At 43.7% G+C, this 14,957-nt stretch overlaps 1 protein-coding gene across 11 annotated transcripts in view; it reads right to left on the bottom strand.

Annotated features, from left to right (window-relative positions):
• FGGY (FGGY carbohydrate kinase domain containing) overlaps window positions 1–14,957 on the bottom strand; it is a 355,269-nt gene that overhangs the window by 174,621 nt on the left and 165,691 nt on the right. For 4 of the 11 annotated variants that reach the window (XM_014939097.1, XM_014939095.1, XM_014939093.1 and 1 more), the window contains exon 1: window positions 90–226. Coding sequence is in view for 4 of the 11 variants with exons in the window: in XM_014939088.1 (XP_014794574.1) it covers window positions 90–230 (141 nt within the window). In the remaining 7 variants the exon portion in view is untranslated. Of the gene's footprint in view, window positions 1–89; window positions 234–961; window positions 998–8,774; window positions 8,933–14,957 lie in introns of those variants that run through there. The other 7 variants (XM_014939087.1, XM_014939089.1, XM_014939098.1 and 4 more) reach the window with 5 other exon arrangements.

Below are 14,957 nucleotides of genomic sequence, written 5' to 3' on the forward strand. Positions count from 1 at the left end.
CAGAGACACTAGGGAATGAATGGTCACTCTTCCTGAGGCACTGGACTCTCCCGGAAAAAAAAAAAAAAAAAAGAAAAAGAGTTGCTTACTGAAAATAGCCTTTTGGTGAGAACATCCGAAGAGAAAGCTCCTCGTTTCTGCCGAGGTTCCGAGGTTTGCCCTGTGCTGTGGCTACGCTGAGGACTGCAGTCTCTCGGGCTGCCGGCCAGCTGGATTCGGCAGCGACTCATTCACTAGAAAAAAGTAGAAAAAGAAACAGGAAAAAACTATATGAGTTTCCATGACTACCGGACATGTATACTTTCTTCTGACCATTATCGCAAATTCTGACATCCAAACAAGCAACAGATGTCAGAAAAAATGTTTGGGTTTGGTGAGCGTTCCTTTCAGATCCCCCACAGGGAAAGGTACTGCCTTTCAGCCCAAGCAAGTGACAAAATCCAAAGCGTAGACATCCAGACTCTAAATGCTGTCCCTAGAGCTCCTCCTCTTTAGTAATATTTCCCAATTAGGTTGAACTTCTAAAATTCATTTTCTTTTGCAATGGTAGTTGAAAATAACAGGTCAAGAGTAACTCACATAAGGTTTTCTGAAGGAGTAACATATATTAAAAACTGCAGCATTTTGTAGAAAAATGGCACAATGAAGAGAGAACAGAAATAAAAGCCATGGAATCAGTTCCTCTTATCAGTGATGCTGGACTGGAGAGCAGATTAGCCTGTATTCATTTATGATATATTCAAGAGCAACAGGTGGAAGCACAAGTGGTGTTTCTTCTTCATTCCCCTGTGTGCCTGGGTAGCTTATCACTATTATTCAGATAACATGAAATACAGCTTCAAAGGAAAAAATCTCAACATTTTAATTAACTATGAACCCTCTACTTGCTTTCCTATTATTCTATCTCATTCTACTTCCCTATTACAGCCCTCACACCCTGGGCCACCTTTTGGAGCAATACCTGGATTCTGCATTTGCTATAGAGCCTCCTTTCTTCACTCCCCTGTTTCAGACGAGTTCATTTCTTTAACACACAGGCAGCTTTAGTCCTGCATGTTTTAGAACTGAAAGGTTCTTACAAAGAATTTCCCACCTCTGCCCAAGTTTCAAGCATGTAGTCTAAGGACTTTCCTAAAGCAGAATCTCAGGGCTGTGGATTTACTGTTCTTGTAATTCGCACTTTTTTGCCAAAGTATAATAGATCAAAAAAACCCCAGAGAGTTTCCTTACACATCTTTGCTGGCTGAATGGTCTGCAGGAACCACAGGCTCCTCAATAGTTAATAATAACAAGGTTCTTCCCCCAAACACTTGGTTTGAAAGGACTACAAGCTCTGAGTCATTGCACAGTTGATTTGAGCTTAACCCTAATAGCTCTGTTATGTCCTGGCTTATTCTTAAATCTTCTTGGAAGCAGGGGAGTGTCAACAACAAACTTGTAAGGTTTAACACTCTAACACCAGGTAAACTGCTTCACCTCAATTAAAAATACCAGTAGTGTCCTTCCCACTGCCTCACAGAGCTGTAAAGTAACGCTGGAGCAAAAGAAAAAGCATGTGCCTGCTGGTATATGCCTGAAGAGGTTCTGGGAATTAATTCTGCTTTGCAGAACTATTCCAGTTATTCATGTGACTCAGCGGCTGAGAGCGGGATCTTCCTGCGCTCACATGGGGACGTGCTGATTCAGGCTGGTTCAGCAGCGCGGGACGGGACGCCAGAGACACCTTATCAAAAGAAAAGCCCTCGTTGGGGACAGGCTCTCCCAGGAGCCCAGAAGGAAATTTCCGTTGCTCTATCTGCGCCAGCCCGGTGGGGCGAGACTGGCGAGTTGTTATTACATCTGGAGGATTTGCTTTGCTCTGGGTAAGAAGGGAATCATTCTTTTTCCAACCAGTAAAATATTTCCTGGTAGCGCCGCTGCGATATCTGCCCAGATGGGATCTCAGGGCTCGGGGCCAGCACTGTTTCAGAGGCAGGCAAGACTCTGCACCTCTGCTTTCAGGGCCATACCTAAAGAGTATTTCAGTGTTCAAGCTTTATTTATACTTGTTTTGGAAAGGATTATCACCTGGCTATCCCTTGTTGTAGACAAGAACAATAAACTCTAAGTCATCTATCAGCACCCCCTAGGCTTGTTCAATGTTGTATGTAACGACTGATCAAGACGTTCACAATAGATTAACCCTTTATAAACCAATTGCAAATAGTATCTTGACAACAGGGCACCCATCACCCCCATTACACACAGCAGATAGGAATTATCTGATTAAAAGCAGGCATCTAGGATGGAAACCTGAGCATCTCAGCCACTCGCTCCACACTCTCTCTGTGGGTAACGCAGTCAAAGGAGTGAGCTGAGTCCTCCCAAAGTAAAACATCTGAAACAGGTCTATCAAATGGTAGCCAAAGAATTTAAAGGGACCTGCCCAGGATCTTACAAAACAGACTGTGGCAAATCAAGATGATGACTCGCATCTCCTAATTCCTGTCATAGAATCATAGAATCATAGATTCATAGAACCATCTAGGTTGGGGATCTTGAAGGTCCCTTCATAGAACCATAGAACCATCTAGGTTGGGGATCTTGAAGGGACCTTCAAGATCCCCAACCTAGATGGTTCTATGATTCTATGATTCTATGATTCTATGACAGGAATTAGGAGATGCGAGTCATCATCTTGATTTGCCACAGTCTGTTTTGTAAGATCCTGGGCAGGTCCCTTTAAATTCTTTGGCTACCATTTGATAGACCTGTTTCAGATGTTTTACTTTGGGTTCCAGGGATGTGTTATTCTGTCCTTATTCTCAGTCCACAAGACCACAGCTGCCCTATAATCACATAATCATAGTTCTGCAATTCTTCGGTGAAGCTGTGAATGCATTTAATCAAGGGTCTTGAATCTGCTAGCTCCAGAAAAACAGACTTCCTTTAATATTATGCACAATCTACTGTTTTCGTGGAGCAGCCAGTGTAGTCAATATAATCTCAACCACGTAGACATTACGATATACAGGAGTACCTGGTGAAGTGCAGGGGTTATACCTCGCACCAAGTCCTATGTTTTTACAGTTCATCCTGATAAAAATAGCAATTACAAAGTAATTTTTCAAAGTACTGTACCAATTGCAATACCAAAGTATCGCTCCCTCCATCTACTGTCCCTCCGCAGCCTCCCTCCCCTGACCTTACAGTTGAATTTTCACTTTCAAGAGACATTATTTTCTCTCTGCTCTGCTGCTGCTTCTCCCACAACAAATGGTACATCCAAAATATAGGGGAAACAGTATATTTAACCCCTCTAATGGGTAAAAAAATAATGACAGCAGCCTGTGATACATATGTGAATTTAAAAAAAGCCATCTGCTGACACAGGCTTTAGTGGGTATCAATGGGTTGTAGCAGAAGGAGATACTGTCTATGAAACTGAAAACAAGTCTGTCCATAATAGAAAGTAAAAGGAAAAGAATCTACAACTAACTCAGGATGTTTTCCCTCTCCACATCTGGAAGACTTCTTAATTACCTGTCATGTAGGTACAGCCTCTCATAACTGCCTCCAGTCCCCAAAGCTATAAATTCCTACCAAAAAAATAACTTAAACTTATCTACATGAGAAGCTTAAACACCGGGTACTCAGAGGCATAAATCCACATGGTATTTGAGGGTTAAAAAACAGAGGAAAACTGTAGCCTGGGAAAATTAGGGGCTTTCCATTCCCGGTGTAATGAAACGACAGATTTAAAGTTCAGAGTGAGAAAAGTCATTGAAAGGAATTAGATTTCAAGCTTCCTGAGACACACAGGCTTTGTTTTTCAAGGCTATTGATAAATCTATCAGTCTCCCGATTACTGTCCCCCCCCACCCCCTGAAAAAACCCTCTAAAAAAGGAATTTGCGGCCTTAATTGGAAGGAAAAGGGTTTAAAGAATATCCACTGTAAGGTCTCTCTGAAGAAGGAAAGTCCCTGGAGGCAAAACAATAATTGGTTTTGACCTTCCGCAGTTAAGGAGGCGTTGGTAAAGACGAGACTTAAACACAGCCTGACAACTGCGAGTTCCAATCAAATTCAGAAAGAGACGGAAATTGGATAAGCAAATTCCTTTTTGTTCATGACCCCGGCCCCCCTTTCCTTTCCCCCTGCAGCATGACACATCAGAATCTTTCCTGCGTACCATAAATCACTCGCAAGACAGCAGTAGCCTTTGAATAGCTGTCTTATATTACGTTCATATCTTCCAGACGAGGGGTATTAGCGGTCCCCCCCGTCTGCTCTGGACCAGCAAACACGTTAAGCCCAGCACAAAGGCTCGGCAGCAGCAGCAAGGAAAGGAAGCAGTGTGATTTCATTGCTGTTTTCAGCCCGGTGTAAATTCCCTCGCTGCTCGGGAGTTTGGAAGAACTCCTCACATTAGCACTAGCAGCCGCTTGCCAAATTGAAGGAAATTTGGTTTTGAATGCAAGAAACCCACAATCCTCGTTCTGTCTGACACCGGAGCTGACAAAATGCTTTCCTTTTCCTAAATTCGAGCTCGTAGAGGACACTCTTTGCCATTCCCCGCCGCCGCTCCGGGAGACGGACTGTTTCCTGGGTTATCTTCCGCATGGCAAATGCGTCTTGTCTGGGTGTCCCTGCAAACTGCTGGCAGCAGCTGGAGGCACCTCCACGCTTCCTGTAGCTTGTGCCTCTCGATGCTCGTCCTCACCGCTCGGCACGGCCATGCTGGCCAACTGCCCTCCAGCTTGCCAAGGCCTGCTCGCGCTCCTCGTATCATCTGTTACCTGAAAACCCCAACAATTTTAGGTATTTGAACCTCATTTTTCTCTTTTGAGCCCATCTCAACTTAATAATGCCTCCAAGGCCCCCAGAGCAAAGTTCCCCTTATGATGGCCCTCAATGCAAACTTACAATTGAATGTTGCTATGCTTTAAAAAAAAAAAACAATAAGAGAAAAGAGAAATGGCAAATACTCAACACAAAGACAAAATAAAAACTAAATGAAGGATTTTTCCACCAAGAGAAAAGAGAAATGGCAAATACTCACAACACAAAGACCAAATAAAAACTAAATGAAGGATTTTTCCACCTTAAATGGCCAGCCAACTTGAGATGGTCACCACTGAAACCCGACTCATGTAATTTGCAGATATGACTCACAAGAGTTGGAGGTCCAAAAGCAATAAGAGCACAGCTTGGAGTGATATTAAGACTTTAGAGACAAAAATTAGTTATTCTTAGGGTCTGATGAGACAGAGGTGAAAGTGTAAGTGGTCTACAATAAGGTAAGTGTGATGTCCAGGTATTTTCTCAAAGTTGAAACGGTTTTGCTTTCTCCTGGAAAGGAGCTGAAAGCTGGGAATGGCTTCGTACAGATAGAGTTACATGAATTATGAGCAGTAGGACTGTCCCAGAATGCCCGCTCCACAGGCTTTGACCTTTTCTCAACTTTTGGGAAAAGTTCCTTCTTACACGTGCCTCCTTCAGCTGAACCTACCCCTGTTACCATCAGCCATGGCTCATCCAGCCTTTTAGGTGTCATGACAGCTGATTCCTGCTGAGTCTATGGAAAGGACTCGGTCCCAGAAGCGCTCCCTGGCTCTTTTAGGCCAGAAGTGCCCAACGAGTCAATGTGACATTCAGAGTCTGACAGCAAAGCAGAATATCCTGACAGTATCCAAGCCACGCTGCAGCTGCTGCAAGTCAGCAATGCTCAGACTCCGACCTGGCACCTCCCGTGCTCTCCGAGACCAGGGGCATTCGGCCCCGGGCTGCTCCCGGGGAGCAGCAAACCACCAGCACACACAGCACGACCGCGACTGATCTTTGGAAGGGCCACATTTGGAACATATTTCAGAATCCCAGATCTCTACCGTTGGCGTCCTCCAACTCTCCGCTACGAAGATTCTTCCCAACCATGAGGCCTACCCTGTCTCACTCCTATTTAAAAAGACGTTGCTCATTCACTTTGATTTGGGGAATTCTAGCAATGGACGACTCCCTTTCTGGCTCTGAATTTCATTTCACAGACTCAAGACTTCTATGACTGCTCCTAGTTTTTCTCTCCTGGCCTTAGGAAGTATCACAGACCGTGATCAGGAGGTACAAATTAAGAAGAGACTGAATCCTTGTCTATAACAATGTTCAGTCTGTATGTGGGTAATGGGAATTAATAAAACTGGAACAGGCTCAGCACTGGCACTTTATGTAGGACAATACGTACCTCCTGAGCTGGGTCATGTACCTAGCACGTCCTTGCTGAAGTGCCAGCTCTGCAGAGGAATGCTGACACTTACAGGGGTGCTGCTATGTGCTAGAGCAGTGCAGGGGCTTCTGCAAAGAGCCAGCAAGGCAGGTTAGCTGGGAGCATATCAAAAATCTATAAATAACATCCTATAAACAAGGTTCCATAAAAGACCTAAAAATAACAAGAGGCCAGTTGGTCAGTTGTTGGGGGGTTTTAAGTTATTTTATTTATTTATGGAGTTGTACTGAATGGGAACGAAGCAGTAGAGCCAAATAAGAAAAGAGAAAAACCTAATATTCAATCTGCAAGATGCCATGTGCCTTTAACACCCCTAGAAATCAAAGATGCTGAGTTTCCATCACAGTGGCACAACTTACCCTAAAACCATGGTCCTAAACCACTGCTGACTATTTACAGTTGTCATTCAACACTTGCTCAGTGTTCAGAAAGGATGATCTGGGATCTCAAGAAGGCTCAATTTAAGTAGTAAGGAATTCTTGCAACTTGTTTTTTGTTTCTGCTTTGGGTTTTTTAGTTTCATGTTTTGACTTTGTATGTTGTGTAGCTCCTAATAGTAAGAAAAGAGGCTTCAGCCATTGATATCAAAATAGTTTGGAAAAACACCACACGTTTTTCAGAAGACAAACCAGGGTCTTAGCACACTGAAGCAACGTACTCAAGCTACCTGGGGCAAGTCAGCAGCAGAAAGAGTCCAATCTCTGCCATTATCAGCAAGGCCATAGTAACTCCTCCGTCTTCTCCTATTTTCAACACTATGAGTTGCAGGAAGGGGAGCCCATGATGTCAGGGGTGACATTGGGGCAGGAAATGAGCCAAAACAAGTGTCTTGGATGTTAATTCCTAACACAGGAGCAGGGTAGGATTTTGTCTCATGATCCTTCAGTTCTGCCTGTTAAGCGCTATAGCGGTTTCTGTTAAGAGGAGGTCAGACGAGGACCCCAGACAGACAATTTTCACATACTGTTCCAGCATAAGGCCGCAGGGGAGAGCCCAGCAGAGCCTTCCCTTCTGCAATGGCACCTCAAGTTTGAGATCTCCTCAGTTATCCATAGGCAGCTGTTCTGGGAAAACACGCCATCCCGCTGGGGTGCGAGCGTGTCTGCGGAGTCACACCGTGGCACAGAGGCGGCTCTCTTGACTTGGAGGGCACTTTGCCCTGCATATCCTTGTAGGTCACCACATTTGTTTTCAAGGTCTCCTGAATCCCTCAAACGTACGTTTTAAAGATCGTCAAGGCAGAAGGTGCTGTGACTTAAGTGCCACCTCTGTCGAATTATGCTGTCCTCTAAGAGGGGGGCAACCCAGCTTCCCCCCTGTCCTGACACCCGTGCTATGAGGATGACACACCGCCAGTCACACTGTTCACACCAACTGTGGCAGTAAACTTTATTTCAACTTTGACATTTAGTTCCTGTACGGTGACTCATGACCGCCTATGATGCTCCGTTTAGGGATGCAAGACTTAAAAGCCAATGCAGAAAAATCAGTGAGCTACGGAAACCAGAGGCATTTGCTGAAACGAAGGCACCTCATCATCTTTATGTAGTGCAGGGAGGAAACAATAGATGAGGACAAGTTCCAGTTGCTATGTCTTTTTTGCAGAGAGGAGCTGGCAGTTGATATTTAAAGTAGATTTTACTAAGTGTACTTTTACCTAGCCTACTTTTTCCAAACAGGCTACCAGTCAATGGTGCCACCAAAACCCTTTAGCTTAACGAAACCATCACGTCTTCCGGTTTCCAGAGTTTTAGAAAAAAATGGGAGCACAAAGTTGTTTTAGAGTGCACTGAATGAAACTACATGGAATGTCACATGCATAAAACACAACTGCCTAAATTACTTATTTTGTTCAGCCTCTTTATAATCCTTGACTGACTTACAGCTCCTAAGAGAAACCCGTGCGACAAATGACAATCTGTGTCCCTTCTGGCCAGGTCTGGGGTTTCTCAGGGGAGGTGACAGCAGGGAACATGTTTGGTTTCTGAAGGAACAGTGAAGCACGTGGGTACGGGGCTCCGTTGTCGTCCCGAGGAATCCACCATGGTGAAGCCAGGACATCACCCACAGCTGACCCAGACACAACCAAGTCCCCTCCGCCTGCCCCTTCTAAATTTACTAGCTATGTTCCACATCTATTTCTGTCGCGGGTGCTGAGAGCGCACTAGGAAAAAATAATAATTCTTAAAATCCTAAATTAACTTTCTATATGTGGGTGTCTAAAATTACTTGACAGATAGCAGTTAGGACAAACCTGGTTGTATATAAGAAGTTAATATTTTTTTTTCATAGGTATTAGAGTGTTTTCTTAGGCTGAGTGAAGACATTGGGAAGACAAAGTTAACAAAGAATTTAGCAATTAGCATTTACGTAAAATCTACATTATGTACAAACTCATCTTACAAGGACGTGCTCTCACTTTCTCAGAGCCTGAAAAGATGCTCCTTTGAGACCTCTAATTTCACAAGGAGTACTTCCTTGTACCTTCAACGTATGTATGAAACCATGAAACCTACTTTACAGATGGAGCTGAGCTCTGAGGTCAAAGACAGCTCACAGGTTCTCAGAGCAGGAGCTGGTGTCAGCTGGAAGAGCTCTTGATTACTGCTGAGCTACGATGACTTCATCAGCTGAAGAACAGCCCAGAGTGCCCAAGTTTGCCTGAAGTTTCCACCTATAGGCAGAAAATGCATCATCAAACTCCTGCAGCAGGAAATCTGTAAACAGCTAAATGAGGGCATAGACGTATCTGCTGACTGGAAAAGGTCCAAGTTAACCTACTCAGAAACCCAACTCTTTCCCCTCATCTTGCATCACAGAATTATTTATTTGCCTAAAGGCAGTCTGAGGCAATTAGTATACTCAAAGGTTGGTATTAAGACTGCTATTGATAGTGGCGTGGGGAAGAAAATTGCAGTGAACGTCAGTAATCTGAGCATTTTTGGACTAGAACAGTGTTCAGATTAATGAACGTCAATGCTATTTCAAGGTTACGTTTGCTAATATTAGTATGTAGTCAGACATACCAGAGTGCTGCTGCTTTTTTTTTTTGCCTTTTTTTTTTTCCTATTTTTCCTTAAAGCCAAAGTTTTGACTTAAGACAAAATGTAGCCATGGCAGCAGGAGTGGCAGAGGGGATAACACATTACCACTCAGCTGGCCAAGTCATTTGGATTAGCAGGTTTGGGAAGAAAGAGGTTTTAGTATATTTAATTAACTTGTCTTGGAGTTTTTGATCTTGTTTCAAACCACTCAACCCTTAAGGTCTCTCATGAGTCAATGTTTCTAACCCGGGACTTGCAGGAGAATTTTTGAATGCATCCAAGTAGTTTAGGATCTTGCTAGTTTGGGGATGAATTTATAATCCTGAAAGATGTTTAAAAAACAAATAAATCACTCTCCAGAACGTGAGTGCTTGTCAACAGGTAGAGCTAATCACAACTTATTGTTTCACCTGAACATTTACCACGGTAAGAGACCAATTGCTTATTCCTATTTTCAGCTGAAGTGTCATCATTTTTTGCTTCCCTCCAACTTGGTAATAATTTTCTAAGCTCTAAAAAGCCTCAAAATTTGTAATTTATGTAAGCAGTTTGGAAAGGTCAGGCCTAAGCATTTGATATAAGGAACAAAGCCAAGTTATTGGACACCTTTGGAAAACCAGGCACTAAAATGTGCTTGGCCATACTTTTCCAGTGATGCTTATCCAAAGTTATGCCTTCTGTGCCTCAGTCAGACCACCGTGGCAGAGGACATGTCACTGTAAACTTGAAATAGAGTTTATAAATGAACCTGAAAGCCAAGCAGAAGCTTTGATGAGGGTACATCCATTTCAGTGCAGAGCTGGACCAGAAGCAGCTCGCTCAGTTCCAGCACGTACAAGGAGCTGGAAATACAAAGTCAGTGACTCCAGCTGGATTTTTCGCACTTGCATGAAGAAGCCTGGGAGAAATGGCAAATGGTGGGAAGGGCTTGTACACCAGCTACTGGAGTCTGGTGGTCACACAGCAGCCCTCAGGAGGGTTAACCTGCCGTAGCAGTGAACACGCTGTGGCCAGGATTTACAGTGGTGAGGAAAGAGGGGAGAAGATCATAGACGTTGGCTCTCTTTCTTCCACCTCCCCTCCTGGTCCTGTCTACAGCTCCCTTTTGCTCACCCGGACAAGCCGAGACATTGGGTGCAGGAGGATGGGACAGGAACTCCCTTTATGCATTTTTTAGTTCCTGAGGGATGAAGTGCTGACACAGAAACATCTTGGCCATGCCTAACCTCCCTTCCTTGAATACAGGCTTGAGCTTCACACAGCCAAGTGGCTGGACCTCATTGTACCTACACTTCAGGACGGAGCTGGTGGGAGAGCCAGGTCTCCCCTTCTATTGAGTTTCTCTGCCTGGAGGCCAGCTGGGTTGTGACCAGGCACAGCCCACAGAGAAGAGGCAGAAGAGCAGTCATATGAATTCTTCCATTTGATACAGCCTTTGGAGGAGCCTCAGGCACTTGGTATCAGACAAATATTGGAGCGAACCCTGACCTTGCTGCGAAACATCTCTTTAACAAACCACCACCAATGTATCTCCAGAAGGAATTATATCATGGAGACGTTTTGCCTTTATTTATAGTATAGACATTAAAGAGTCACAGTGTGCCAAGAGCCTGTAGACGGGCTGTATCACAAGAGCTGTCTTTTCTAAGCAGGAGGGAAAAACAAGTCTGCCACAGCTTTGTGTGGTGGTTGCAGTCAGAAGGTGACCTGATGGTGACCACACTTAGCTAACATATACTACACTTAACACAGATTACATCACACAACCTACATGTTGCTTATTTTCTACCTAACACTAGTCATTAAATAAATATTAATTTGATACTAGGTGGGCATCTTAACCAGGCATGCAACAATGACACCAGATGTAAAGAAACAACTTACTGTATTACACACACACAAGTAGGTAACACGGACATGCAAATGGACTGTTGGCTACACCCAGCTGCTATCGTTAGAGTAGGTAAAGGTACATCAAAAAAAAGGTACACAAAATATCTCCCTGAAGAGTCCACCCATTTAATAGACAGCTTTTTTGCTTTCAGATAGACATTTGTAATTTGCGAAACTTTAAGTCATTGAGGTTGCCTGCTAAATAAATAGGAATTGCTTGGTGGATGCTGGAATAAGGAAGGATAGAATGCTTTCTATTGCAATCTCTATAGGTTTTTATAGCATACCATTCTGGCCAGGTGCCCCCTGGTAGTCCCTTAAAAATAATCTCTTACATCTTTCACATCGATCCTTTCCCCATAGAATTTCATCTTATTCATTTTATAGAAATGCAGCCACCATCCCAAATTCAAATGATGAGCCTCCAGTTTCTTCAACAACACATGAAGTACGGTACAGATGCTCTAATCTGGGGTCAATTTCAATTCTTAAAAAACAAATTACTCATAGTACGTGTTCAGCTATTATCCATGTGGGTGTAAGGCAGTGAGAAGTATTACTGTTTACCCACCTAACCGCTCCGAAACGAGCAGATTTTTCCCCCCACTGCTGTACTACTTTTCTTCCATCATGACTCCAAGAAGATAACTTGGAAATAACACTCTAATACCAACTCTGCTAAGAGGTAACCTTCCCAGTTAAACAGACCAGTGGCTATGGATGTATTATGTATGCACCAGGTATGTATATGTAAGCAAGGCCATGTCCTGAATTTGGAATTCTAAATTTGAATCAGATGGCACAAAACTCTCACCTTTCCAACTTCAAATTCAGGATTTCACCTTGGGTACTGAAAAAACTCTTTATTCTGCTATTCCCACCCCCTTCTCACCTTTCTAACTTCAAACTCAGGATTTCACCTTGGGTACTGAAAAACTCTTTATTCTGCTATTCCCACCCCCCTGAACTGTCCAGTTTGCAATAAAGGTCATAAAAAACTGTGATAAAGCCAAAGGGGCACTGAAACATATGGTTACCTTCAACCAGTCCAAATAACAAAGACCCAGAGATCCCAATCTTCTGTTGCAGAGAGGGAACATTAGGGAAACAACTGGAAAGAATACCACACTTTTGGCTGGCTGACTGTAGAAGAAACAGGTGAAAGGAAGCAATGGCAGCCTGTTCTGTGACTGTTGAGATGACTGTGGTACAACATGCAGATGTGAGAGTGCTCTGGAAAAGACCTTAGCTCTGCCTGATAGACGAGCAGTCCAGAACATTAAAAACTGCAATAAAGCCAACGGGGCACTGAAACATATGGTTACCTTCAACCAGTCCAAATAACAAAGACCCAGAGATCCCAATCTTCTGTTGCAGAGAGGGAACATTAGGGAAACAACTGGAAAGAATACCACACTTTTGGCTGGCTGACTGTAGAAGAAACAGGTGAAAGGAAGCAATGGCAGCCTGTTCTGTGACTGTTGAGATGACTGTGGTACAACATGCAGATGTGAGAGTGCTCTGGAAAAGACCTTAGCTCTGCCTGATAGACGAGCAGTCCATAACTGAAGGTATTTTAAAGACCACGTTGCTGAAATGAATAGCATGCAGCTATCACTAGCTAAGTCTTGAAGGTGTTTAGCAGACTTCTCAGAGAACCTAAGTCATCTCTGAATCACTGGGAGATTCACCATCTAAAATCTTCTAGGGCATTCTGGAGGATGCCCAGCATCCCAGCATGCCCAGCATGAAGCTCTTCAATACTACACATTTGACAGGAGTACATCTCTGAATCATTGGGAGATTCACCATCTAAAATCCTCTAGGGCATTCTGGAGGATGAGCTCTTCAATACTACACATTTGACAGGAGTTTTGGTGTTAACGACATTAAAAACCAAATATTGTCCCTATTTTACATCCCAAAATTTCACTCAAGTTTAAAATTTTCCTCTAACCCATCCTGTACTATTTTAAAAGTGAAATGGCCTTACTTTTATCCAAAACTAATTGATCTACTGAACAATTTACTAAAAACTGGAGCTAGTGTGACCACAGAAGTAAGCAGCTTCACACTAAGTGGACTCTCTTCCTCCTCTTTGATAGTGGGTGCATCTAAACTTCTGTCACCAGAATCTCCACAGTAGGTACCAAACACCAAGTCCTGGTGCTTACTCCCATTGAGTATTAAACCGTTGACCACACCGGGATGCCTATCACTGCTTGCAGCTGGACCAGAAGATGGTGGACAAGCCCAGCAATCATCCATACACAGCTTTGCATGTCAGTCTTGCTGGAGACACTGGTAAGAGCCCAGTATGCCATTCCACAGAACATGAACACCTCCATCACCTCCATGGTGAACACCTCTGTCCGCCCACAGAGAGGCTTAAAGAGGCTTTATAGAGCAGAGGAAAAAATGGTCTGCTGTGGATACTGCAGACCTTTGTCCAGGTCTGGCTTTTCAAGCAGCATTTCCTACTTGGTGTATGATGCCACTCTCCTTCCCACGCGCAAGCATGGAATTTGTGGACATGGTGGGAGATGAACATTAGTCTCAGTGCAGTGTCTCTCATCTCACTGCCTTTTAAGACCTAGACGAAGACTGTGCTGTTACTGTTCTCCTGCCTTTAAACAAGCCCTTTCATTTTGGTGCCTTGTGCAGGGCTTTTTGTTTTGCCTTTGGCTTCCTTTTGAATTTGATTCTTTTGTGAGAGTTTTTATCCCCCTTCTAGATGTCCCACCCACTCAGCATCACTTGAAATGAAAAGACTAGATGTCAACTAGTCTCCAAGTACAGAATAAAAGAGAACAACAAATTCTACCAAGGGTCTCGCTCCGACTGTAAAAATAAAAGATGAGTTTGTATTGGCAAAGGCCTCTCTTGATCTGTTAATATCAAGGAAGACAAAATTATCTGTGTTCTTTGTGAAGCAGCAGTTGTTTTAGTGAGGAAGGAAGCCAAGACAGCTGTTAGATAGTTCAGTACAAAATACTGACAGTGACACACCACCAACAACACCAGCAGTGAGGGACTTGGCCAAACCGCCAAAACACCAAATATTATTAATGCTGCTGCTTTTAAAAAGTTTGACAAACTGCAATAGTTTAACATTTTCAGAGTGAAAGATGACTTTTTAGTTCATCTTGGCCTACTGTGCTTAAAGGATACTGCCGAAAGGGCAGCAAAATCTCTCCGATACAAAAGACACTATTGAGAAGAAGGAAGAGGGTCTTGGTCAGCGCTCAAGATCAAGTGGGGAAGGAGCCGTCCATGTTTAGTTTGGATGCAGGACTTTACTCCTTTGAGGAAGGAGAGAGAGGCCGTGAGATTTCAACAGCTTTTGAGGAGCCCTCAGCTGAAGCTACTTGAACAAATGGCTTTGTCCACATGACCTGCAGCGTACCCAACCCCATGACAAAGGATTATGAAATCATTTTTTCCACTTCCTTCAGGCAGGATGAAAGACGGCGTGCGCTGCGGTCAGGAGCAAACCGGAGGTTCCTGACTGGGACCTTGCTCTCACCCTGTCATCTTGCTCTGGTGACTTGACCTCTCCTGCACATCATTTTCTCCATTTGTTCTTACTTCCCAGGAAGGCTTTATTTCCAGATCTTCAAGGCTTTCAGATAGAGCTAATACCTAAGCACAAAGAATATAACTCTGTTTTCAGTCGCCCTTCTCATACACACCACCAGGAGCAAACAGGGTTGAACCCACATAGCTATAGATAAAGTCAAAAATTAGGCCCAACAACACACA

Source organism: Calidris pugnax, unplaced genomic scaffold, assembly GCF_001431845.1.
Source record: "Calidris pugnax isolate Ruff unplaced genomic scaffold, ASM143184v1 scaffold18, whole genome shotgun sequence".
Taxonomy (NCBI): domain Eukaryota; kingdom Metazoa; phylum Chordata; class Aves; order Charadriiformes; family Scolopacidae; genus Calidris; species Calidris pugnax.